At 45.2% G+C, this 27,321-nt stretch overlaps 1 protein-coding gene across 3 annotated transcripts; it reads left to right on the top strand.

Moving 5' to 3' along the window:
- Positions 1–593: 593 nt before the first annotated feature.
- Positions 594–21,476, top strand: DAPL1 (death associated protein like 1). 3 transcript variants are annotated; one of them, XM_033944294.1, is made up of 4 exons: positions 594–714; positions 12,306–12,399; positions 15,071–15,131; positions 20,820–21,476. In XM_033944294.1, the coding sequence occupies exons 2-4, from the start codon at positions 12,320–12,322 to the stop codon at positions 20,937–20,939; spliced, it is 261 nt and encodes an 86-aa protein (XP_033800185.1). In that variant the 5' UTR covers positions 594–714; positions 12,306–12,319; the 3' UTR covers positions 20,940–21,476. The 3 variants fall into 3 exon arrangements, with proteins under 3 accessions (XP_033800185.1, XP_033800186.1, XP_033800187.1); XM_033944295.1 differs by having other exon boundaries at positions 622–688; XM_033944296.1 differs by lacking the exon at positions 594–714 and adding an exon at positions 779–1,444.
- The last annotated feature ends 5,845 nt before the right edge of the window (positions 21,477–27,321 follow it).

Below are 27,321 nucleotides of genomic sequence, written 5' to 3'. Positions count from 1 at the left end.
GTTTTCTTTGGCGCGATTAAGCCCTCCGCTCAGTTGTCTGCGCGCTTTTGACCCGTCACCATCTGGGAGAGTGTGGGGTGGGGTGGTTGAAGCCCCCTCCACTCCTGACCTGGGTGGTATGGTGCCTGAGAGTGGGCTTGAAGCTGTGGGTCCGGCCCTCGCGGCTGGTGACGAAGGGGTCCCTGCTGGGAGTGGGAGCTGCAGTTGTTTGCGAGGACAGGTGGGGTGACTATGGCCGCAGTTTTACTTTTTACTCAAAAAGTATTGTTTTAGGCCCTTACTTTGTACTTGAGTAAATTTTTAATGTTTCATTATACAGTAGTTTTTACTTAAATGTACCGTTAAACAACACTTGACCCTGAGGCTTCAGACAGCCGCTTTGGGTACTGAATCTTAAAGAAGGCTCTGTAGGCCCTGAGCCTTACTAAAGTTGCCGAAAGGACCGCAGAGGCAAAGGGAGAGGGAGACAGCAAAGACATATTCTACCGGCAGTTTCCCAATGCCAGTCATTTATAATGAAGAGAGAATAGGCTGTGCATGTGCTTCTCTCCAGCAGCCCGGGACAAAGGCCTCTTGGAACGCATCCCCTCCCCCTCCTCCTCCCCTATATAAATGAGATGGTAGCACTCTGGGCTGGGAACACGGACGCGCAGGATAGCTGGGGAAGCGGGAAGGCGCCTGCCTGCCGGTAAATACCCAGCCTCCGTCATTTGGGTAAAGAAGCTGGTTGTTTTATAGCCTACTTTTATATGGGGAGGGGGGTGCGAGCCGCCGTGCGGGGGCTTTTGGAGGCGGTGAAATGTTATTAGAAGAGGACGCTGCTGCAGTACAGCCCCGGGGACCAGCCTAGGTTTAAAAAAAAAAAAACCCGGATCCTGCGGATATTGTCTCTTTCGGGAAAGGAGAGAACGTGCCCTATATACCGTTTCTCTTATCTTCAAGAAGCAGCTTATTATTATTGTCAGTGGTGAGGCCTGCGAAGAGTATTGCGAGTTTTTAAAACCAAAAAAAGCATACATGTGGGGTTGACTTAAAACTTCCCCAGCCTATTTATGTGCAGTGTGAAACTCCATACATAAAGTGCATAGACATACACATACTGTCAAGTTGGGCAGGAGTAGGGAAACACCTTCTTTTAAAAAATGACAATAAAATTGTGGCGGCGCAACTAATCTTTACTCCCTGCCCCTCTTCCTCCAACCCCAACTTTTGAAACCATGCGAATGCAAAAGTTGGCTGGGCTAACAAGACCTCATTTTGCTGCCTGGAAAAAAAAAGCTTTATTTAAGAGCTAGACGGAGTGTGAGCTACAACCGTACACTTGCTATGAAGCCTGTACCTACAGCAGGATTACACGTTCACCCAGAGTGATGTCAGGAAGTCGCCCCGCCCTTCCGTAGTGGGAGGGCCACTGGTTTTACCGCTGCAAGAAATGGATCTTAAGGTAAAATGACTCCCAATCTGATTTGAGCTGAAAACATTTAGGTAGTGTCTCCTGAATGTGTTTAACTCGGATTGCATTCTCAAAATTGCTCCCAAACAGATCTATTTTTTAGGACCCCTGCAACCAACCAATCGTCTAACCTTTGCATATAGCTTGGTTTGCCAGTAAACTTAATTTGCATAAGTTTGCTTTCTGGAACGTAGACCTACAGTAATTGTGGTCCTCAAGGGCCTTTAACCAGGCTTCTGATGGTCTTAGATGTACGCCTAGTACTAGGTTCCCTCTTTAGGGTACAGGGACTAGTTGCACCATACCAAGCATTATCCCAGGACAAGCAGGCAGCATATTCTCACATGTGGGTGACGTCATCCACGGAGCCCCGATGCGGACAGCTTTTCAAGCAAACTTGATTGAAGATTTCAAGTTTGCTAGTGCTGCACCAAGCATGTGTGTGCCTTCCTGATCCACTAGAGGGCGCATCCCCTCCTCATGGTCTTCAGTTCTTAGTTTTCCGCGGAGCCAGAAAGCCCTGTCTCTCTTCTCTGCGTTCTTATAAGTGCCTTTCTAGCACCGCGGCTTCTTTATTTTGTTAGGGAGTCGCTGTGCGTTTGTTGATTGATCGTGTATTTCTTTGTTTCAAAAAAAACAAATAAAAAAGGACTTTTTATTGTGTTTCTGCTGGTTCCACCGGCAGGCCCTTCTTGGGCCTCAGCCATGCGGCTAGGCCTCATTTGGCTGCAGCTGTATTTTCTTCTTCCCTGGCCTCTCTCTGGGCTCACCTCGTGTGAGCAGGATGGCCAGGACCATTTTTCCTTCGTTGGAATCGGACTGAGTAGCTTCGATCCCCGGTAAGTCTTCTTTTTTTCTTTCTGTTCTTCTAGCTGCGTTACCTCGGTAATGCCACCGGCTGAGTCTCAGGCATTCCAGGCATCGAGTGCAGTCGTGCCCGCCTCTACGAGACCTTCAAAGCGTGCCTCCTTTCATGGGAATACTCATCTCGAGGTTGCCCTTTATGGAGCGCACTGCTGCACCTTTATTACCAGTTTCATTGGTACGGTGCCGACTTCTGAACCTCGATGTGCCTCGACGTCGACTGAGGCTTCGTGCCTCGACGTCGACTGAGGCTTCGTGCCTCGCCGTCGACTGGGGCTTCGTGCCTCGCCGTCGACTGGGGCTTCGTACCTTGATTGAGGCTTTGTGCCTCGACCTCGACTGGGGTTTTGTGCCTCGACGTCATTTGAGGCTTTGTGCCTCGACGTCGACTGGGGCTTCGTGCCTCGCCCTCGACTGGGGCTTCGTGCCTCGCCCTCGACTGGGGCTTCGTGCCTCGCCCTCGACTGGGGCTTCGTGCCTCGCCCTCGACTGGGGCTTCGTGCCTCGCCCTCGACTGGGGCTTCGTGCCTCGCCCTCGACTGGGGCTTCGTGCCTCGCCCTCGACTGGGGCTTCGTGCCTCGCCCTCGACTGGGGCTTCGGGCCTCGGCGTCGACTGGGGCTTGGTGCCTCGACGTCGACTGGGGCTTGGTGCCTCGACGTCGACTACGGCTTGGTGCCTCACCGCCGCCTGAGGCCCTGTGCCTCGACGTAGGAGGCGGCTTGGTGACTTGACGTCGTCTAAGGCTTTGTGTGTCGACTTTCTGCCTCGATGTCGACTGGGGCTTGGTGTCTCGATGTCGACTGAGGCTGGGTGTCTCGACGTCGACGGATGCTTTGTACCTTCGACGTCGGCTGCGGCCATGTGCTCTGCGTCACTTGACGCTTGTGCTTCGACGGCGCCTGAGGCTTGTGCCTCGACTGAGGCTGGGGGCCTCATTGTCGGCTGGAGATCTGTGCTTCGTCGTTGCCGAGGCTTCGTGTCTCGCCGTCGACTGGAGCTTTGTGACTTGACGTCGCTTGGGGCTTTGCCCTTTGGTTGGCGGTGGCCTTGTGTCTCGATGTCGACTGTGGCTTGGTGCCGCAACGTCGCTGGGGGCTTTATATCTCGGCAGCGGCTGAGGCTTTGGGCCTCGGCGTCGACTGCGGGTTTGCGCCCCATTATCGACGGGGGCTTAGTGTCTCGACGTCGTCTGGGGCTCTGTGCCTCGGCGTCTCCGGCTCCTGTTCGAAAGGGTTCCCCGCTTTCTCTTCGGTTCATTCCGGGCAGCCGTGACGGAATCTTGTAGTATGGAGTTTGGTTGCCTGGAGGAGACTCTCTCCCTGCTTCGGCTCTATTGCTCCTGCCATGCGTTATCTCGCTTGGCGCAGAGTGTGGCTGAGGATCCGAACCTCCAGGATCGTCTCGCCACTTTTACTTGCGTGAGTTCTGCGCTTCTTGAGGCCTCTCTTGCGGTGGCCACTAACCGCCTCTCAGAACGCGACCGGTCCTTCGCCTATCGGGACGCCTTCAGCTGAATCCCGTCTGCCTTGGTGGTTTGGACTCCTTCTCCGGAGGGGCCCTCCGGAAACCTTTCTTGTGTTCTCGGCCTCCTTCGCAGCAGCCGCAATAGCTGCAGCGCCGGGTTATGGTCCAGTCGCCGGCTTCGGCGACTCCTGGCCGTCTTTTTGACTATTCTCGCATAGCCTCCGGGCTGCTCTCCTTCTGGGATTCCTCCCCTCCCTTTGGGAGGGGTGTCTCCATGTCTACGCACCGGGGGTATAGCCTCGCTTCTGTCGGTTGGGCATTCCCATCCTCCCATCTGCGTCTGGTCCAGGCCCTTCGTGACCTGCACTAGTTCTAGTCCGGGAGTGGTTCAGACTCTGCCCGCCCCAGTCTCGGGAGTCCGTCGGGGCGGACCTGGACCCAGTTTGTCTGCGCTCCTTCTTGTCTCGGCCTCAGGGGGTGGCCCTTGTTTGTTTATGCCGGAAGGTGGCCCCTCTGTCCTCGGTCCGCCTCCGGTCTTTTCTGCCTCGGCAGGCCGCCTGTCTGCGCTTGAGTCAGCTGGTGTCTCCGCAGTCTTCGGCCTCGGCCGAGCTGATGCTGATCCTTTTGGGATCATGGGTCTCCACGGTTCATGTCCCGATGTTCGCCTGGTTTCATCTTCGTGTTCCCCGCTGGACCCGAGCATCTCAGTGGTGGCAGGATCGGGATCACGCTTCCAAGCACATTGTGGTGCCTCCCTCCTTGACACCTTGTTTCGTTGGTGGGCCACCTCTTCATATCCCCGCATCAGAAGGTTCTGCCGATGGACTCCTCGGCATAGGCTTAGGGGTGCACCTCGACGGCCTTCGGACTCAGGGTCTTTGGTCGGGTGCGGGCCGTCGCAGCTGCATCAATCTGCTGGAGCTCCGGGCCATTTATAATGCCGGGGTGGATTTTCGTTATTGGTTGCAAGATTGCGGGGTCCTGGTGCGTCCCGACATCCCGGTGGCGATGTATTCTGTGACCAAGCCAGGGTGTACAGGTTCCCTGTTACTTTGCAGGGGAGCCCTTCGTCATTGGCAGGGGGCGTTACACCACTACTTATTTCTTCGGGCGGTGTATTTCCGGGGCGAGCAGCATTGTCTGGTGGACACGTTGAGTCGCCCTTTCGGCCGCATGAATGGTCGCTCCATTCTCAGACTCTGCGGCATGTGGTTGTTTGGTGGGGAACCCCACAGGTAGTTCTGTTCGTTTCGCCCCTCACTCACTGGTTGCCTCGATATTGCTCGAGGATGTTCTCCCGGGTTCGCATCGAGGTGGATGCTTTCCTTCTCGATTGGATGGGCAGGTTCCTCTATGCGTTCCCTCCCTTTACTCTGATTCTCAGATCTTTGATGCACCTCCTGTCGGGCTGCGCCACCATGATCTTGCTGGCTCCTCTGTGGCCCTGACAGCTGTGGTTCTCCCTGCTCCTTCAGCGTGTCAGGGAGCCTCTGCTTCTACCTATGTTCCCTTCTCTGCTGTCTCAGTGTTGAGGTTTCTGTTGCCTCCCAATCTGCAGTCTCTACACTTATCAGCTTGGTTCCTCGCAACGTGCCTCCCTCCTTCTGTTTCTCTCAGTCGGTGGGGATATTCTCGAGGCTTCTCGTATGGGCTCCACTGGGTAATGCTTTTCCCAGAAATGTTCCTGATTTGCTGCGTGGTGTGCTGAGTACTGCATGGATCCACTCTCTGCCTCCTTCCCTTCAGTGCTGGATTTTCTGTTCCACTTGTCTCGGTCTGGTCTCAAATCGACATCTATCCGAGTCCACCTCTGTGCGATTGCTGCCTTTCCTTGGCCGCTGGATGGGAATCCGTCCATCCGACGGATTCCCGCTTTCTGAAGGGTCTCTTCAATGTTCATCCTCCGCTCAAGCCCCCTCCGGTGGTTTGGGATCTTAGGGTGGTCCTGGCTCAATTGGTGAAACCTCCGTTTGAACCCATTGATAACGCTCTTTTGATCTGTTTCACCTGGCGGGTGGTATTCCTGGTTGGTCTCACTTCTGTTTGTAGAGTCCGTGAGCTGCAACCTCTGGTTGCGGACCCGTCTTCTGCTGTATTTTATCAGGACGCAGTGGTCCTGTGTACTCATTACAAGTTCTTGCCCAAGAAGGTTTCGGACTTTCATCTCAATCGTTCCATTGTTCTTCCGGTCTTTTTTCCGAAGCCCCACTCTCATCCTGGCGTGGTGGCGCTTCATACGATTGACTGTAAGAGGGCGTTGGCTTTTTATCTTCAACGCACTCAGTCTCATAGGACGATTCCTCAATTGTTTTTGTCCTTCGACCCTACTCGGGTGGGACGCCCTGTTTCCCAGCGCACCTCGTCCAACTGATTGGCTGCTGGTTTGCTACGCTCAGGCTGGTCTCGCGCTGCATGGTCGAGTCCCGGGACATAGAGTCTGAGCGATGGCGGCTTCTGTAGCTTTCCTCAGGTCAACGCCTATCGAGGAGATTTGCAAGACTGCCACTTGGTCTTCGGTTCATTCTTTCACCTCCCATTACTGTCTGGATACTCTGTACAGGAGCGACGGCCGGTTTGGCCATTCGGTTTTGCGTAATCTGTTTTCTTGAATTGCCAACTTCCCTCCGTCCCTTTTTGGTTAGCTTGGAGGTCACCCACATGTGAGAATATGCTGCCTGCTTGTCCTGGGATAAAGCACAGTTACTTACCGTAACAGGTGTTATCCAGGGACAGCAGGCAGATATTCTCACAACCCGCCCGCCTCCCCAAGGTTGGCTTCTTTGCTAGCTATCTAAACTGAAGACCATGAGGAGGGGATGCGCCCTCTAGTGGATCAGGAAGGCACACACATGCGTGGTGCAGCACTAGCAAACTTGAAATCTTCAATCAAGTTTGCTTGAAAAGCTGTCCGCATCGGGGCTCCGTGGATGACGTCACCCACATGTGAGAATATCTGCCTGCTGTCCCTGGATAACACCTGTTACGGTAAGTAACTGTGCTTTGTGTAAGCTGCATAGATTCACAGGGTAAGTTTGTAAAGATTGCTTCCAGCCCACTGTTGGGGGGAGGTTGACATGCCAGTAGCTGAGTCACATAGGTACAGTTATAGGTCTGATCCAGGGTAACAGTGATGGGCAGGAAAGAGTTTTACCTCATGCAAAATTGTGATTTAGATTTTAATCTAAACTATCAACTGCAAAAGAAGATTTTGGTGTAGTCCTGGAAAACTTTTGCCTTAAGTGTCCAGTGGTCACGTCCGCATGCAACCGCCTTCAGCTCTCACCTCCTCCAGCACCAGACACAACCGCCATCTTACATCGAGCAGTCACCGCTACAGAAGCCCCTGTAACTCTGTATAGAGTCCATGTATTGTAACACCTCGCAGAAGCTCTTTGTAACTCTGTATTGTAACACCTTTTACAGAAACTCATGCAAACCGCTCTGAATCGACATCCCAGTCATTAGTAGCGGTATAGAAGTAAACAATAAACAGAGTGAACATAGTGCATATACATCTTGTGTTTGCAAGTAGAGAATGACATGGTGGCTATTGCCCGCGGCTAACCCGCTGAAACGGTGAGGGTTGAAAAGTGCTCACTGCGGGTACAGGCACAAGGCCATCCACCGCCCCATGGAGCGGTGAATGACCTTGTCCCCGCAGTTAAGGGAGGGAACGTGCATGGTCACCTCCCTTCTTCCTACCTACCCGATTCTATCTTTCTCCCTCCCTCCCCCTTACCTTCATGGCGCGTTTTGAGTAACTTCTTCACAAAGCCGTCAGTGCATGCAAGCAGTAGCAACTTCCGGTTGCATCAGAAGAGAAGCTTCTGCCCACACATGCATGCTACTGTTTGCAGGCTCCGACGGCTTTGAAGAAGTTATACAAAATGCGCCGCAAAGGTTTAGGGGAGGGAGGGAGATAGATAGATAGATTTGGGTAGGTAGGAAGGAGGGGGGTATTGAAGGGCAGTGAGGTGACGAGAGGGAAGGGGGGGTGGAAGAAAGGAACAGAAGCTGAAGGGGGTGGACAGGAACATGCTGGAACGACTTGGGGAAGATGCTGAAAGGACATGGGGAAGACAGAGTGGGGGGAAGATGCTGAAAGGACATGGGGAAGACAGAGTGGGGGGAAGATGCTGAAAGGACATGGGGAAGACAGAGTGGGGGGAAGATGCTGAAAGGACATGGGGAAAAGAGAGTGGGGACAAGACGCTGAAGGGAATGGGGAAGAGAGAGTGGGGAGAAGATACTGGAAGGGAAGAAGACAGAGATGCCAGACTATGGGGGAGGGAAGAAGATGGATGCCAGACCAATTTGGGGGGGGGTCGTGAAGGGAGAGACACAGTAATAGAGCAAATGGAAGACGCAGAGAGAAGGCAGACAGTGGATGGAGGAATTGAATGAGAAGATGAGGGAAGCAGAAACCAGACAACAAAAGTAGAAAAAAAAATTATATTTATTTATTTTGCTTTAGGATAAAGTAGTATATTGTGTTTATAAAAATTTACAAACAAAGCCCTGCCAGCTGAACATCTCTTTCTCTAGTTCAGCAGTCAGAACTTTGATTTATAAGGAAGGAATAAGCTAAATATTGCAGTACTGAGGCTTGTATGGATGCTGCAGGGATGGGGCGGTGACAGGGACGGTGGTCGCGGGGATGGGGACAAATTTTTTTCCCCGTCTCATTCCCTATTTGCAAGGAAATAGTTACCATGTATTAACTGTAAGGCACAGTCTGTTTGACTCATCTGTTTCCACCTCTTTCTGCTTTAATATGGGAATTAGCTTTCACTAACTCGGAGGCTGAAGCAGAATGCTAGTGCAGATGTTTGCACACAAATTTCTGGGCATCTGATGTAGAAAAGGATCACCCAACCCCTTCTGCTCCCATATGCCTCCACAGCATCCTGTTCCTTTTTCTATATTTCTTTTTTTCCAAGCTATTCTTGCTAAGTCTCAACTCCCAACCCATCTAACACCCCCTCCCCCCTACACACACACACTCATACTTACTAGTGTTGCCCAATTCAAGGGAAAAAATGTGATTCAATTCGGCCTATTGAACTGATTTTTCGATTTGCTTTTCCTGCCCAATAGGATGTGTTGTTTTTGGGGGGTTTTCAAACATCCTGGCGAGTGTATTTTGTAGCTTTCCCACTCATCCCCCCCCTTTTCTCTCTCCAATCCCACACCAATGCTATGGTGTAAACAAAAAGATTTTTCCTCTCTCTGTTAGACATCGAGTGTGAGCTAGGACTTAACACTAGCTCTGGCAGGATACACATTTCAGATCTGACATATTGTAATCACAAAATAGAAAATAAAATGATTTTCTACCTTCCACTGCCATATCCAACATTTATTTCTTTCCCACTGTCTATTTGTCCTCTTGCCCTGGGTCAAATTTGTCTTTTCCCCTCCACTGACTGACTATTATTATGTTCTCCATGCAGCATCTTTCCCTTCCTTCCCTCCATTATCATGTGCAACACTTCTTTCTCTCTCTCCGCGCACCATCTCTCCCTGCCCTCCACCCTATGTCCAACATTTCTCCCTCTCTCTTCTCCATGCATGTCTCCCTCCGCTCCACCATATTTAGGATTTCTCCCTCACCCCTTTCTACCTCTTCTTTCCCTTGCTCTTCTCCACCCCAACAATTCTTCCTCTCTTTTCCCCCCCATGTGCAGCATCTTTCCTCCCCTCCCACCCATTCCCCTTTGTAGAAGCTTCCCATCCCCCTATGCGGTAATTTTCCATCCCTCCTTCACATCCCCCTGTGCAACAGCAACCCCCATCCCCCCTCCTTGAGACCTGACATACCTCTGAGGCCTCCTAAAGCAGTGGTGGATAGTCAGCAGCGGCATCTATCTGGGCTACTTGTGGCCTGCCTTCTAAGGCTTCCCTCTGCCATGTCATCTGTGATGCTTCAGAGGGAAGACTCTGGCAGGGCAGGCCACGAGCAGCCCATTCAGAATGATGCCACTACTGACTGTCTTCCATTGCCATTGCTGCTTTAGAAGGCCTCGGAGGTATGTTGGGTCTGCTTTTCTCGGACAACAAATCGATTCAAATCAGGCAGCACTAATACCTACCAGTTGGCAGGTCTTCACTATCCCTTTCAAATTCAGTCCTTCTCACCCAGTATCTATGTGGTAGCAACAGGTCACATGCTTCTCCTTTATAGGGACTGGGTGTCCCAATTCAGACCTGCTCTGATTGAAACAGATATTTGAATCACATGGGGCGCAATAGGTTTGAATTGCGACACCCAGCCCCTGTAAGCAGGGGTGTAGCAAGGGGGGGAGGCACCTGGGCAAGTGGCACCCCCCTCGCCCTCTTCTCCACCTCCCCTTCTGTGTGCGCTCCCCTTCCCCTTCCTCTTCCTGTACCCGTTAGCTTCCCCAGCATGAGCAACATCTCTAACTTGCTGCCCATGTCGGCATCGGCTCTCCTGATGTCACTTCCTAGTCTTGGGACCTGGAAGTGATGTCAGTAGGTAGCGCTGAGGCCGGCACGAGGAGCAAGTGGGAGCTGCAGTTTGCACCAGCAAAGAGCTAGAGGTACGGTGGAGATGGAATTGAAGGAGGAGGAGATGTGCCGGCATCCGGGTTGGTCCAACCCCCTTACTACCCACTAGACCAATGGTTCCCAACCCTGTCCTGAAGGACCACCAGACCAGTCGGGTTTTTGGGATAGCCCTGATGAATATGCATGAGAGAGATTTGCATATAATGGAGGTGACAGGCATGCAAATCTGCTACATGCATATTCATTAGAGTTATCCCAAAAACCCGATTGGCCTAGTGGTCCTCCAGGACAGGGTTGGGAACCATTGCCTGTAAGGGGGATCATGTGACTTGTTGCCAGCACAGAGCAGAGGAGGGATGGAACTCGGACTGGGTAGGACAAAGACGTTTTGAACACAAAGAGCTGGGACTTTGTGGTGAGGCGGCAGAGCAGAAAATTATCTAGGAGATCGTGAAGACCTGGGCAAGTGGTAGGTATGAGTAGGTGGTAGCTAACTGTCTGACTCTGGAGTGGCAAAGATGTAGCAAGCTGACTTTTGGGGGGTTGCACTTTTAATCCTGTGACGATTCCTATGGATGTATATAAAATAACTTCCACCTCTTTCATGCGGTCAGTTACTGGTGCTCATTGCAGCCTGCTAGGAGACAGTGCCAGCAATAGGGTAGAGTGAGAGAATGCCAGTAAGCATTCTATTCCCATGGCTCACGTCCCCCCCCCCTCAGGAGTACTTGTACTATAGGTGAGAAATGCTAATATAAAATAGCTTTGCTTGCAAAAGGAAAAGTTAAATTTGTCTGACATTGTTCAACCATTAAATTGTCATTGGCAAGTCATCCATGGATTGAGGGTTGTGTGTTTTTTTTGTTAGTAATTCATTTTGTGAATGCCAGAGTATTTTACGAAATATAATTTATGAAAACCCCTAAAGCATTTATATAAAATTACTACATTCTTGGTTATAAATGTTGAGTCAAATGAAAAAGTGCCCATGAGGCATGAGCACTTGAGCACAAATGCATTAAATGCCTCTTAATTCTGTTCCTTTATTTGATTCTCCCTGTGTGGTAAACATTACTATGATTATAATGAACGTCATGAGCAATTCTGCTTTCTGGGGATTTCATCAGTAAAGGTGGTTCTTCATGGACAGCAAGGGACTACACTAAACAATAGGGTAAAATGCATTCCATAATCACGGATAGTTGTTGTTATATCATGTGGGGTCCCTCAGGGTTCCCTACCATCTCAGACACTCTTTAATACATTTATACATTTATACATTATTAGGTCTTGCATTGAAAAAAGCAAGTTTTTGTACATTCATATATGCAAATGATGTCAGTTATGTTACCTATTCCTATAATTGTAGAAGAGGCATAGGGTGACTTGGTGAAATGTATGACCAAATGTATGACTCTTGGATGACCAAATTTCAATTGAAATTAAATAAAGAAAATATAAAACTTCTTATAATTGATAACGCTGATATCTCATTATAGATCGTTGACTTTATCAGTAATTATGATTTTAGGTGTCCATCTTGATGGAAATTTATCTTTATAACTTCATATATGCTTTTTCCTATTTTGGAAATTAAGGAGAAAAAAGAAATTCTTTGGAGAATATAATTTGATTGTTGGTTCAAGCATTATTTTGTCATCTGATCAATTACTGTAATATTATGCGAGTATATCTGAATTGCTCAAAGTCTTTAACATAGATTGCAAACATTACAAAATATGGCAATTTGATTTTTGGATTGAGAAAGGGTAAGAGAATTTCACCATATCTGTTGTTACACTAGCTTCCTGTAGAAGCTAGGATATGGATTTTGTTTTTTTATTTAAAATTTATTATGGAGAGGCACCAAGTTTTACATGAGCTCGTTAATTTGTCAAAGATAAAATGTTAGTGTTTAGGTGCTTGCTTGCTTGCTTCATTGTCTTCATCTGATACGGTTTGTGGTTTTTTGGGGCTTTTTTTTAACACTGTAGTTAGAGCTGGAGACATGAGAGTTATAAAGAAGCAAGCAAAGGAAGAGAATGGAGTTATGGAAAATACAAAGAAACCTGCAACAGAAATGCCAAGGTATGTAATGTTAATATTTTTATGGTTCAGGTTAATTCATTTTTGGGTGTACTGCAAATAGCAGAGGGAAAGTTAGAAGTTTTCTTCCAGAAACCTATGCAAGCTGGGGGTGTCAGGTCAAAAGTGCGCCGGGACAAAGGCGCGCAGACAATTGAGCGCAGTGCGGAGGCGCGCGCCGCAGAAAATAACTGTTTTTACGGCTCCGATGGGGGGGGCTTGGGGGGGGAACCCCCTACATTTTACTGAAAACTTCACTTTTTCCCTGTTTTTAGGGAAAAAGTTAAGTTTACAGAAAAATGTGGAGGGTTACAACCCCCCAAACCCCCCACAACGCCGGCGCGATCTCTATTAAGTAAACTGGGGGGCTCCCCAACAAACCCCCCCCCCGTCGGAGCCCCTAAAAACTGTAATTTTCTTCGTCACGCGCCTCCGTCTTGCGCTCAGTTGTCGGCGCGCGCCTTTGTCTTTCGCCGAGTTGTCTATGAACCCAAGCTGGGTGGGGATAGAGGAGTACTATGCAGTATTATAAAATTTTCTGTTAAACTAGGTAGTTTGTCAGAATAGTCAGCCAGGTGACATATTCGAAAAGTTTGAGGGAGAACACTGGATAGAATGTCAGCTGTTTAAATAACACTGGATAGAATAATGGGCATTTAGGGCTGTATTCTGTAACTGGAGCACAAATCGGCATCCGCCTTTCGCCTGTCAATCATTCTAGGGCGCCAGTTACAGAATTGCACCTATTCAGTCAAGATAGGCGGCTGAAATGTAGTCCTTGATAAACCCTGGCCTACATTTCAGCTGCCTATCTTTGCCTCAAGATTGCAGCAGCCGATCATGGCAGGGGAATTCCTTCTCCACCCCATCGGCTGAGCGACGGGGGACTCCCCAAAGCCACGATTCTGTAACCAGCACTCAAGTCGGATTGCCTTCAAGGATGCCGGTTACCGAATTGTGGCTGTGGAGGAGCATGATTTTGGGACAAAGACTGGGAGGGGAGCATGAACTCAGGACACAGAAGGAAGGGAGGGGGCATGAACATTGGACACAGAAGGCAGGGAGGAAGGGAGCACTAACTTGGGACATAGGAGGGAGGGAATAGAAAGAGAGAATTGTTGGGCATGAGATATCTTAACCCAACCCTTCCCCCTCCTCCTAGATAAATTCTCCCCAAAACCTCCACTTAAATAATCTCTTCCTCCCTAAAACACCAACCAAGTATTCAGATCCCTGAAATATAACGTAATCTTATTTGTACTCTAACTTTAATCTATTTGTTATATCACACAGTAACGTACAGTCAATTTAATATCCAATTTGCAAGTTCTTCCGGAATTAATCCAGGTACCTCTCCTCCCTTGTAACCAAAAAAAAACCAAACAAACAAACCCAAAACTGTTGTAACTTCACTGGAAATGTCCAGTTAGCTCTTTTGTAATCCGCCTTGAACTGCAAGGTATAGGCGGAATAGAAGTCCCTAATGTAATATAAGATGGTGGCATATGGGGAAAGGAAGAAAGAGGAAAATTGGGCAGAAAAAGGAGTGAGGTAGAGATGCATGGAGAAGAGAGGGAAAAATGTTGGCTATGTTGGTGGAGAGGGAACAGAGGGATAGATTGAAGGGGATACAAGGGGGAGGAATGTTGGACATAGTGATGGAGGGAGAGATGTGGCATTGTGCTGGAGAGGGGTGATAGAAGGAGAAATGGGCATGGGGCTGGTGGGCAGTGGTGAAAATGCTGCACATGATCCGGGGGCTGAGAGAGGGAGAAATGTTGGATGTGGCAGTAGAGGGAGGTGGGAGAGATGCTTGGGTATCTCAAGACAGATGGACAGTGAGAGAGAGGGAGACACATTGCCAATAGGGGTAGAAGAGAGAGGAAGAAAAGTTGGAATCGTGGAGGACAGAGAGATGTTGGTTGGGGAAGGGAATGAGGTCCTGAGGAGAGGAAGCATACAGGAGCCAGAAAGAGAAATATTGGATGCACAGTCAGAAGGAAGTGCAACCAGAGACTCATAAAATCACCAGACAACAAAGGTAGGGAAAATGATTTTATTTTCAGTTTAGTGATCAAAATGTGTCAGTTTTGAGAATTTATATCTGCTGTCTATATTTTGCACTATATTTGTCTATTTTTCTATATTTTTAAAGTTATCTGCATTGACCTCTTCGGAAAACCCCCCCAAATATAAATTATGATTAACATTTTTTGGGCATAGTGTGGTTTGTGGGGGGGTTTTATTTTGTGGTTACCATTATGTATCAATAAGATTATATTGTGTGTATTTGAAACATGGATGAAAAAAATTGCATTACAATTAGTACTTTTATTATGGGGGTGGGATCTGAGGCGGAGCTTGGGCAGGGGTACTCGGTTGATATTTGTTAGACTTTTATCAAGCTGCGGTAGGGGTTTAACGCACATTATATTGCACGTTAAACTGCCTGCCGCACTAGCTGCTAACGCTGCATTGAGCAGGCATTAGTTTTTTAGCCAGCTGCAGGGGTTAGCGCGGCTTGATAAAAGGAGCCCTTAGTGGGTACTTGGCTTGAAGAAGATGAGAAACACTGGTATATCAGATAATGCATCTTCATGGAAAGGAAGGGAAAGGTGACCAGGTGAAATAGAATGTGTTTTGTTTTGTTTTTTCTTAACTTTTTTCTTTACAGCTCTGCTTTGAATATTACCAAAATGAGGGCTATGAAGATTTTAGCTGGTGCCATACAAAACGTAAGTAAATGTAATACACAGTTTTATTTAAAACATGGTAAATATGGAGTTTTTAAAAATGTTCTTTGCATCTTTCTGTATTTTGCATTTCAATGAGGAAGCACTATTTTCCTGAACAGAGGGAAAGGTAGGATGAAGGTTTGTTACCATTATATTGCCATATGATAGAATAGTGGGGAAACATCACAGAATGAACTATAGTCGGTCCCAAGTGGCTACTCTGTAAAGCACATAGAGAAAAAAAGATTCTCAAATACCAAGAAAATATGGCAGGAGGATACATAAATATTTCCAGTTATTTTAGGCATCATGGACTTGATTAAAAATTTCAAAGCGCACCGCACCTGGCTAAATTGCCTATCTTGTAACATCTTATGAACTCCAGAAGGAGGCAGCTATCTTTCTCAGTAAATCTGAGAGACTGAGATTATATTCCACGTACCTTGGCTTAAGAGTGAGGTTCACTATTGTTGTAGTACTTTCATAACTAAGCCATCTGGAGATATTGCCCCCCTGAATGGCATTAGAGATACCACATACCAGGTTCAAAGGGGGGGGGGGGCCACAAGCCAGGCTGCTACAAAATTCTAGTCGGTCTACATGCTTATAAAAATACCTCATCAAATACAGAATAAGGGACCACAAATAGAAACTGAACTGAAAACTCAAAGCCAGATTCTTTATGCAATACCAAAGAAGTATGCAGAAAGGCTTTTATTTGCCTATATTGTGCAAATAAAGATCAAATGCTACACTTCCAAATTCCCAAAGCTGACATACTGGAAATGACTGAATCCAAAATGAAAATGTGTTTTGAGAGCTCACCTCTATAACCTGTTTCGCAAGCATTAGGGCAGGCTATTATTATATGCTGGCTGCTGTGTGCATCCACAATTCTCCTGCAGCCATGTGAAGTCCCACAGTGTTGTTCTGTGAGGGCTGGCTTGACATACTGCACTCTGTTGCCCTTAAAGAGCTGTCTCAGACTTTTTATTTACAGGCAAATGAAGCAGACATATTTCTTTGGGTTCTGACTGAAGTCTGAGTACAAATAATACAAGAGGAGTCGGCAGACCCCGTGAATCACCAGAGTCTCTGGATTCTTGAGTTTCTATGCCATGCAGTCTAATTATAAAGTTCAATAACTAGTGTTACCAGTTGCTTGATGCTTCCTCTGGAGTGTAACGCTAACACAAAATGAAGATGAGCTTTTTTGGTGGAACAGGCTCATTTTTTGTCCTTGTGTTGCTTCAGGGCTTCATGCACAAAAGTTAATCTTTTAATGCCCATAGTAATTTTGTGCCCCTAAATGCTTAACTAACTTCAGGTGCCATATGGCAACAAGGGATATGACGAGGCTAATTGTAATTGGGCTGGATTCTTGTATCAGACTTTAAATTTGCATGTAGGTTTGTTCTGAGAAGCTAGAATTAAATAACATAGGGACCTCTTTATCTTGTGTTAATGGAATTAAGGTGTTAACCAGTGTCTAAATTTGTGCTTGGGGCCTCAATATTCAATTTCCTGTCACCTTTCACAGTGAGAGAGCTTTTTGAATTGTTTGTCATCTCAAAAATGGTTGATTAATACAAAAGTTGTCAATTGGAGGAGTGGCCTAATGGTTAGTCCGACAGCCTGAGTACCTGGGGACCTAGGATACTCCTTTGGATTATTGTAATACGCCGCTTTTTTTTTTTTTTTTTTAACTTCTAAAAAAAGCATTGAAGGCGATACAAGTTGCGCAGAATACGGCAGCAAGAGTAATTAATTGGAGGTATTTCTCCTAATGAACATGTTAACTCCATTGTTGGCCAACTTACATTGGCTTCAAGTTTCTTGGAGAATCCAGTTCAAGATCCGGCTGCTAGTGTTCAAGGCTATTCTGTTGCATTGCCAAAAGCAATGGCTAATCTAATAGTACTATATCTTGTATTTTAAGGATGAAGATATTCATAGAGCTGTACATGAGACCTTTTTTACAAAAAAAGTGTATAAAATGCAGAATATAATAAGCAATCTGTTCTTTACAAGGATGATGAATTTATGGTGTTATGTAGCAAAAGTGTACAGGAAACAGGCTTGTATAGAAACCTAACCCCCTTTTTCCCTACAGGATTAAGGGTTCTGCATTCAAGTGGTTTTCTAGGAAACCTAACCCCAGCAAATAGCGAGAATGTGTACTGTAGGTGTTGCAAAGAAAGCTATATAATTCAGTCATATAGTCAGATTTATTACAAAGATGTGGAAAAGACGTTGGGAAAAGTGTATATGTAGAGAAGGGGAGTTCCTTGAAGGGGACCGAATGGAATAAGTTGTAAGATTAATAAATTTTTATAAAATCAGTCCTGGAACTTTTTGAACAGTGGTGTCATCCTTCCCATATTCCTTTGTGTCTTGGGGCCGATTTCTCCAAGTGGACTATTTTTTTTTGCATATACCATAAGAATGAACTTTATTCCTAAGCCAGGATATATGGAATATGATCTCATTCTCTCAAATTTACTGCTAACACTTGCTTTGCAGAACTAACTATGCTGTATTTGGTAAGGGTTTTTAAAAACTTTTTTTTTATTGCTGCACAGAAAGTTAATGTATCCTCCAGAAAGGAAACAAAACAGCAACAGCATTAGATGTCGGAACAATTTACAAAGGTTTTCCAGAATTGTGTGTGGGTTTAAAAAAAACAAAAGTGGTGCAACTTAAGTAATATCTTTAAGCCACACAAACTCTAAATCCAACATCCACAAAGTACTTATAAGTGGATCAGAAAATGCCTCACTTCCAAGAAGGTAAAAACCCTGTTGCCTTCTTCATCTGGCTTACTCTTGAACTGCCTTTTCACCAATTTCCCCACACCAGGTTTGGTCCTGTTTCATTATATTTTTAAGACATAACAGCCCCTTATGTATACATTTCTTTCCAATATCTATTGCATTGGGGGGGAAAAAACCCAAAAACATGCTCTGCATGTATAGTGATTTAGCTAGAAAGTTCCATTTTTCATCATATGTTTGAAAAAAAAAAAATTGGCTAGGTATCTGTAATGGTTTCAAAGATACTATTTTTAGATGATGAGCAGAGGACTATGGCGTATTTGTTTTAGCTGTGATTCCTTCTCAGGAATGTAGATCTGCACCATGCCTGAGCCAGAATTAGGGCTTCTATTTTTGTGATAAAACTCTGATAAACAGCCTGTGCCAGCTCCCAGTTCCAAAATGTCACTGGAGGTTTCTGCAGCTAGTCTTATGAAACAGATTTACAAATCATGATGGCCATTTTGAATTGAGAAGGATGAGTAGGAGTGGAAAAGGATTGCTCCTGCCCCAAGTTTCCACTGGACCACTAGCATGATCCAGAAGGCCCGGGGTAGTGTCTTTGGGTGGGTCTGGGAGAGGAGCTTACTCTGGGTTGGGGAGGAAGGGGAAGACATGAGAGCCCTTAGTATTGAGAGGAGGGGAGGCTCACAGTAGAGGAGGGAAACCACAAGGGAGGAATGCCATGACCTCAGATATAAATGGATCTAAACTTTGGTCCTTTTTTGGTAAAAAAAATGTGTTTATATTAGAGCATTATCCTCTATAATAAAATCCTAAGTGCGCATGTGCACTTAGGACGGCGTATTCCCTGACAGCATGCTGTGTCTCTCCGTGCCAAATTCATTTTCAAACACGTAGGCAGGGAACATGCCAGCGACTCCCCCCTCCTACCCTCACTCACCAACCGCTGCTCCTCTTCAAAGCAGCCTGCTGAGGTTCGTGGCTGGCTGTAGCAAACCTTGCCGGCTACTCTGCACCTCAGTAGCACGTTCCCTCTGATGCACAGGATCGCGTCAGAGGGAACGTGCTACCGACATGCAGAGTGGTCTGCAAGGTTTGCTACAGCCGGCCGCGATCCTCAACAGGCTGCTTTGAACAGGAGGGCAGACGTGAATGGCCCAGGACGCCAGATGCTGGACAGGGGGAGCAGGTAAGGGGTGCTGCTGGACAGGGGGGAGGTAACAGGAAAGGAGACCTACTGCTGGACAGGGGAAGCAAGGAAGAGGTGCTGCTGGACAGTGGGGGAGTTAGCAGGAAGGGAGGCCTACTGCTGGACAGGGGGAGCAGGGAAGAGGTGCTGCTAGACAGGGGGGGGAGGTAACGGGAAGGGAGAAGGCCTACTGCTTGACAGGGGGAGCATGGAAGAGGTGCTGCTAGACAGGGGGGGAGGTAACGGGAAGGGAGAAGGCCTACTGCTGGACAGGGGGAGCAGGGAAGAGGTGCTGCTGGACAGGGGGAGGTAAAAGGGAGAAGGGCTAATGCTGGACAGGGGGAGCAGGCAAGGGGTGGTGGTGGACAGCCGAGGAAAGAGAAAGAAAGAAAGACAGACACACACATCTGTTCTAGCACCCGTTAAAGTAACGGGCTTAAAGACTAGTATACAGTATAATGAGAAACCCCTAAAATTTTCAAAACCAATAGAACATTTACAATCTGAAGTCTTGGCCACAGGTTTTTGTGGGAGACTCATTGAAGGTTGGTTTTCCAATTTTGATTTGGACTTTTAAGGCTCAGATTCTAAAATCATACATCAGATACTTGATTCTATATATACCATATTTTTCACACCTAACCATAGATTTTTCACACCTAACCATAGAAAAAAAACATTCTGAACCAAATTCTCCCTGCCAGGCTCTGCACCCAACCTCACACTCATTGCCAGGATCTGTATGCTGTCCCACTGCCATGCCCTGTGACCTGCCCTCCAGTACCTTTTTTTTAATCCCTCCATCCCATCCCTTTTTTATGGTACAACAATTTTTTTGGGTTTTCAAAATAAATTACAAACAGGGCATAGCCCAAAACAGAAACAAGTCCCATACAAAACTGGAACAATAATCTAAGAATACCACAGCATGAACCCACACCCCCTCCTAGAGCAGGGAGCAACCTCCAGTATGCAGAACACTGGAAAAAAAAAATTAAAAAAACCTTTATTTAACCCCCGTCCCTTTTTAAACCTCCCCCCCCCGTCCCTCTTCAAATGTCCCCCATTGCCTGGTGGTCCAGCGATGCATCAGTTGGCAGGTGCGAGCCCTCCGCCCACCTGGGACTGCACCACCTCGGCCCGTACCCCCACCCCCTTAAATGTCTCCCATTGCCTGTTGGTCCAGCGGTGTGTTGGCTGGCAGGCGCGAGCTTTCTGCCTAGGCCAGCGCTGCCCTCTAATTGGTGTCTTCAGTTCTCATGAGCGACTTGTGAGAGCTGAAAGCACCATTCGGAGGGCGGCGCTGGCCCAGGCAGGCAGAAAGCTTGTGCCTGCCGACTAACACCTTCTGACCCACCAGGCAATGAGAGACATTTAAGGGGATGTGCGATGGGATGAGGGAACGCAGGCCGAGGCAGGCGGATGGAGGGCTTGTGCCTGCCATCTGATGCGCCGCTGTACCACCAGGCAATGGGGACATTTGAAGAGGGATGGGGTGTATTAAAAGTACTGGGGGGTGTATTAAAAGTACTGGGGGATGGGGGTGTTAAAATTTTGTATCTTCGCTGCAAAAGACTTTTGGGTGGGAAAAAAGTGCGTCTTATGGAGCGAAAATTACGGTAAATTACTTCAACTGGACAGCAGTATGTCAAATTCTTCTCTGTAAATGGCTATTAGAAGTATCAAGTTTAGTGATTGTTAAACCTTTTTTTCTTTTTACAGCTCAGATTTAAGTTCCCTGTAAGATCTGCACAAATGGCTCATGAAAAGTCACGACCTACAGTGGAGAAGATGGTTATACTCAAAAGGATTTACATTATCCAGCAGCCTCGTAAATGTTGATCTTGCTTAACACATACTTTAGATATCTGTCAAAGGGAATTTTTGGTTTTTTCTTTTAATAAGATTATGCTAAATGACCAAAACGCTAAAGAAATCCCAACTTTACTTCCATCATTCAAGTAAAGAATTGAAAGCATTTTGACTTCTGGTGTTGTTTTGAAATGTTACCACCATATCAGTACAAAAAAGGAAATGAGGAGAAATGTTACTTTAAGTAGATTATCCCAGAACAAGTAGGCAGCATATTCTCGCATGCGGGTGACATCCTCCACAGAACCCAGCACGGACCGTCCAAAATGAACTGTTACTTTAAGAGATTAAGTCTATCCATACCATGCATTCGCAGGTGCCTGCTGCTGGCTCACGGGACCATCAGTTCTTTGTCTTCCGCAGAGCCGTATTTTGATTTTCTCTTCACATGCCTTTTGGTGTGTATCATATGCATTTTTAACATACATATTTTATGTACCTTTATTTTCTGTATGTATTATCTGCATATGTTTTGTGCTTTCCTGTATTAAATAGTCTTTCAATTTATTTTATTTTCTAGTATTACTAAAAGGAGTGCATTTTAGAACTTGGCCCTCTAGCCTCCGTGCTGAGGAACTTTGTCGGAGGTGTTTCTGTCGGGGTCATTGGCCTGATAATTTTTAGATTTTCAGGTTTGATTTGAAGTGGTGCCAAGAGTGGCAGCTAACACAGGAAAATGACGACCCCCCCCCCCCATACAATACATAATTAAGCTGTGTTATCTGACTCTGGAGGATGTGTTTATTGCTTGTTTATTGTGAGCTTCTATACCGCTACTAATGACTGGGAAGTCAATTCAGAACGGTGATCAAGGAGACTAACATGACCAAATGTCTTTTGAGCCCTGTTAAAGTTCCATGAGGAAAAGTCCACAAAGAATTATTAGCAGTTAGCTTTTGGAGAACCATTGTTTATACCTGATAAATTTTTTTCATTATTGATTTTTAACTTTTTGTTATCTGCTAGGTACTTCTGACCCAAACTGATCACTGAGACAGGATGCTGGGCTCAATGAACCTTGATTTTGATGCAGCATGGCTTTTCTAAGTTCAAATTCCCATCTATTATATGAAAAAATTTATGAAATTGATTTTCTTTCGAGAAATGCAAATCTATTAGTAGAAAATATACTTTACATATTTTATTTGACTTTTATATACTCTTTTCTGATTTTTATTTTGAGATATGTAAATGCCCATTAATAAAACTGTTAACTTTAGTACTATAACGAGATATATAAATGCCCATTAATAAAGCTGTTAACTTTAGTACTATAACGAGATATGTGCTTACAATTTATTTTTTATTTGTTAGCCTTTACTTCTATGTACTCTGAAGTATCCAGGCTCATTTGCGCCGAAGGGCCACATCAATTTGTGTGGATTAACATGGCAACCACAGATTTGAAAATAAATTTTCATGTCTTTTTTTTTTTTTTTTAACTTTTCATAGGTAAATCTGTTTATTAATAATAATTAAAAAAAATACAACATATAAGAAAAACAAAACGGTCAACTATACAATGTACAACAATGCAAACAACAGAAGTGACCAAAAGGTAGAATAACAGCATCAATTGTAAACAAAATACTGGGTGGATATGGCTGCTATCCCCAAACCCAGCTGCAAAGTAAAAGTGCAACACTGTTGGTTTGGGGCCAGAATCTTCTAATAGCCCTGAAGAACAACATGGAACAAGTAATTAAAAAGAAGCATACGAGTAGGAGACAGTGTGCACAATTAAATTCCAAAATAAAGGATAAAAGTGCTCCCAACAGATATAACACGCACCCAAACTCCCCGGACACTAAAAAACCCAAACCTACACCCCCTCCAACAGCCAAAAGCCCATTACCAAATAAACTGTGCACAGAGTACATTTTTTGCCACAAGATGGTAGTATGTACTTACAGTTAAAGTATACTCGTAGTATCTGTATAATGAACAGCATTAACCAGCTAATGCAGATGTACACTATTTAGAATTCATGTCAATTTACTTTTGGTTCACTCCATGCAGATGTATTTTTTTCAGTGATACATAATAAGGAGCAAATATGAGGGGCTGTAGAAAAATGGCATCCGTGATAGGGCACTTACGGCCTCTCTTACAAAGCCGTGTGGCAACAGCCCCGAAGCCCTTTAATTCTCTATGGGCTTCGGGGCCATTAGCGCAGCTTTGTAAAAGAGGCCGTTAGTGACGCCTAACCAAGGCACCATTTTATAGAATAAGGCTTTATGTGTTTTTCTGTTAAGTTTTTGCAGATCTTGTATATTAATGGCAATATTAGTGCGCAACCTGCAAAAATCAAAAAAGTAAAATGCCCTAAAATCAGGAAACAATGAATTTGCACTTAACCGGAATTGAACCAGGTTGCAGAGCTAACATTTAAAAAGGGGAGCAGCTTTTAAACTAAGATGGGGGGAAGCTGACATTTGCCCAGTGTGGAGTATCCTTGAAGGATACTATTGAAACAGGATATTTAGGGAATCCCAATAGAGAGGTTTCAATAAGGGTGAAAGAAAGATAGTAGTTTTTAAGAGGAAGGCAGAGTAAAGGATGCAAATTAACCCTGTCAGCTTCTCAGGAGCTTGCAAACACAATTTAAAGTGTATGTGTATAAATGCCAGAAGCCTAAAAAATAAGAGAGGAGAGAGTATATAGACCTGGCGGAAGGAAGATAATCAATGAGACATTGTGTTACTGGGGTACAAATTCTCAGTGATACAGTAGATCAAATTGGAGGGGGGGGGGGTTGTGCTATATGTTAAAGAGGGAATGGAATTATAAAAAATTAACATTCTGCATGATATAGATTGCAGTGCAGAACTATTTGAATAAAAATTCTATGTGTGAAGGGAAGGAATATACAGATAAGGCTATACTACCATCCCTCTGCACACAAATAGCAGACAGATGAAGAAATGTTTAGAGATTAAGAAAGCTGGTAAAACGGGCAACAGAATAATAATAATGGGCGATATCAATTACAACAACATTGACTAGATAAATGTTACATCAGACAGTGATAGAGAGGAAAAATTCCTAGACATAATACATGACTGCTTCTTGGAGCAACTGGTCCAGGAACCAACAAGAGGGGGTGCTATTTTAGATTTGGTCCTTAGTTGAATGCAGGGCATAGTGCGGGAGGTAATTGTGTTGGGTCTATTGGGGAAACAATCATCATAACGTGTTCAAATTTGAGCTGATATCTTGGTGACATCACTAGAGAAATCTAACATAGGGCTAGATCAGGGGTAGGGAACTCCAGTCCTTAAGAGCCGTATTCCAGTTGGGTTTCCAGGATATCCCCAATGAATATTCATTGAAAGCAGTGCATGCAAATAGATCTCATGCATATTCATTGGGGAAAACCTGACTGGAATACGGCTTTCGAGGACCAGAGTTCCCTACCCCTGGGCTAGATGTACAAAACTCTCTGATTGTGTACCGATGGTCGCTAAACCAATTTGACTACTTTAGCAACCAACCAGAAGTTACAGGGAAAACTTTTAAAACCAATAGAAGGAAATATTTTTTCACTCAGAGAATAGTTATGCTTTGTAACGGATTGCCAGAGTACGTGGTAACCTAGAAACATGACAGCAGATACAGGCCAAATGGCCCATCTGTAGCATCCACTATCTCCTCCTTTCCTTAAGAGTTCTCGCAAGCCTGTTCCATGCTTTCTTGAATTCAGAGAAGCTAACAAAGCTGGTTTTAAAAAAGGTTTGGACCCATTCCTGGAGGAAAAGTCTATAGTATGCTATTGAGACAGACATGGAAGAATCCACTGCTTGCCCTGGGTTTGGTAGAATGGAATGTTGCTACTATTTGAATTTTTGCCAGGTACTTTTGACCTGAATTGGCCACTGTGGAAGCAAGATACTGGCTAGATGGCTATTCTTATGTTGGCATGCAGGAAGTTCCCTCATAAACCCCTCCTTTTACTAAGCCCCGGTAGAGGTTTCTACCACAGCCTGGAGTGCTAAATGCTCTGACGCTCCTAGAATTCCTATGAGTGTTGGAGCATTTAGTGCTACGGGCCACAGTAGAAACAACCACTGTGGCTTAGTAAAAAAGGGCCTAAGTTACATTAAATGTAAATTTTAGGGCATTTTAGTAAAAAGACCCCATACCTGCTTCTTAGAACTCATTCAGGAGTACAAGATTTCTAGATTTCACTTAAACTGATTTACTTTTTTGCTTATTTAGCAATTTCTATTTTTGGGAAAATAACATTTCTGTGCAATTTCTATTTTTGGGAAAATAACATTTCTGGGCACCAAGATTTTTCCAGTTAATGCATTTGCTAAAACTACAGAAACAAATAAAACTACTAGGATACAGGCATCTTTGAAATGTTAACCATACCTAAGCCAGAATACTAATGCTAGTAGAAGGAAATGTTTTTGGGATTCTAGTAAGCCTGTATTCTGTTTTTCCTAATATTATTTTGATCCGTTATTCTCGGTCTCTCATATTATCATTTTCTTGTTATTTTTATTTTTATACTCATATATGCAGTTTCTTATATGTTTTTGTAACATATTTAAAATTTTAATTTAAAAAATGCTATAAGGCCGTGTTGTTTGACAACCTACTAGCGACGCAAGCAGCAAAACTTGACCACACCATCTCCAACTTGCTATTAACAACGAGCAACATCAAATCATTTTGAAAAGAAATTAAAACCCTGCTATTCAAAAAATTTATCCAGATGTCTTAACTCTACCCCCTGTTCTCCTCCTTCCTTACAAATTCCCCCTCAAAGTCTCTCCCTCTCCGTAATTCTTTCTCCTCAAAGTCTCAACCATGTAAACAGCTCCCCAAACTGTAAATTTCCTGGAACTGTCCAGTCATCTTTTTGTACTCCAAAACCCTAAATTGTAATTTTCCTGGAAATGTCCAGCTAGTTTCTTTTGTAATCTGCCCAGAACTGCAAAGTACGGGCGGAATAGAAGTCATTAATGTAATGTAATGTCACCACAGATGTGTGCAAGCACCTTTCTAAGAAGTTTTTCCTCTTTTAATCCCCCCCTTACAAAACCACAGAAGTGGTTTTCAGAAAACTCGGTGTCGGGAGCAGCACAGAGCATTCAGCATGCTGGCCTGTGCTAAAAAGTGCTTTCGCAGTTTTGTAAAAGGGGGTGGGGGGTGTTAATAAAGCAAAAATCAAATTTGTTTCTGGAAAAATGCCATATACTTTTAGAATTTTTTGCAATAACACAAATCACACACTCCACAAGGGTCTTCAATCAATATTATAATTCCCAAGGTAGTGCACACTCAACTACCCTGGTATGCCCTCATGCACTAATGTGTTTACAGGATCCTCAGCGGCACCACTTGGAGCTCAATACCATCTCATTGCTCCAAGCTTTACATGTCAACTCTTCATCGGGTCCTATCAGAGTGGTCGTATTTGCTGGCGGTTCACTGTATGGGGGTTATCCTTGATAAAGCTAGTCCATAGCGAAACATGTCGGTATGACAATCCCTTGGCCAGAGACCACATGACAAAAGCTAAGTATAGCTTTTTAAGTAGTTAATCTAAACGAATCTAAATACAAAAGTAATAAAAGAAATAGAATATTAGATAGGACCAGATGAAGAGTTGACACGTAAAGCTTGGAGCAATGAGATGGTATTGAGCTCTAAGTGGTGCCACTGAGGATCCTGTAAATACATTAGTGCATGAGGGCATACCAGGGTAGTTGAGTGTGCACTACCTTGGGAATTATAATATACTTTTAGAAGGCACAATAAAAATAGAAGGGCTTGCCATATGGGAAAACAGTCAACAAAGTATGAGGTTGTAACCTCTGAAGAACTGCTCAGCTGAGCCATTCTAATGCTCTTAAGCCAACAAAGCCAGCACCACTGCATGGGTCAGCCGCACACCATCATCGGCCCACTCCATAAATTAATTCAGTGAAAAAAAACATTTGTATCAAAAATAGTGACAAGAAAATACCATACGGCATACAAGACCCCACTAAAGCCAAACCAACAGACTCATAGGCAGTCAGATTACAAAAACAGTTCAAGTATTTAACTGGATTTAAAGCTGCTAATGCCAAAATGGATTTAAATATTCACAGATGATTCAAACATTCAGTTTCTATATCCAACCACGGTCCAACCGAGCTGAGTTTCAGGGCAAACAGCCCCTTCACAGGAACCGGACAAGAAAAGTAGTAACGCCATGGAGTCTGGGTGTGAGCGGGTTGGCAAGGAAACAGAGGGGGAGGACTCGGGGTGCAGAGCGTCCTTTAAATACTCAAACCGAAAGTGACATCGGAGAAAAAAATCTGAAGGGAGACTCCCACCTGAAACGATCAAAGGG

This window comes from Geotrypetes seraphini, chromosome 5 (genome assembly GCF_902459505.1).
Source record: "Geotrypetes seraphini chromosome 5, aGeoSer1.1, whole genome shotgun sequence".
Classification (NCBI taxonomy): Eukaryota; Metazoa; Chordata; class Amphibia; order Gymnophiona; family Dermophiidae; genus Geotrypetes; species Geotrypetes seraphini.
This window is presented reverse-complemented; position numbering and strand designations above follow the sequence as displayed.

Excerpts from the sequence above, each read along its gene's own strand:
- DAPL1 (XM_033944294.1), top strand. The coding sequence starts at position 12,320 with ATGAGAGTTATAAAGAAGCAAGCAAAGGAAGAGAATGGAGTTATGGAA. Across the intron at positions 12,400-15,070 it reads CCTGCAACAGAAATGCCAAG|CTCTGCTTTGAATATTACCA; the intron begins GTATGTAATGTT and ends TTTTCTTTACAG. Across the intron at positions 15,132-20,819 it reads TAGCTGGTGCCATACAAAAC|CTCAGATTTAAGTTCCCTGT; the intron begins GTAAGTAAATGT and ends TTCTTTTTACAG.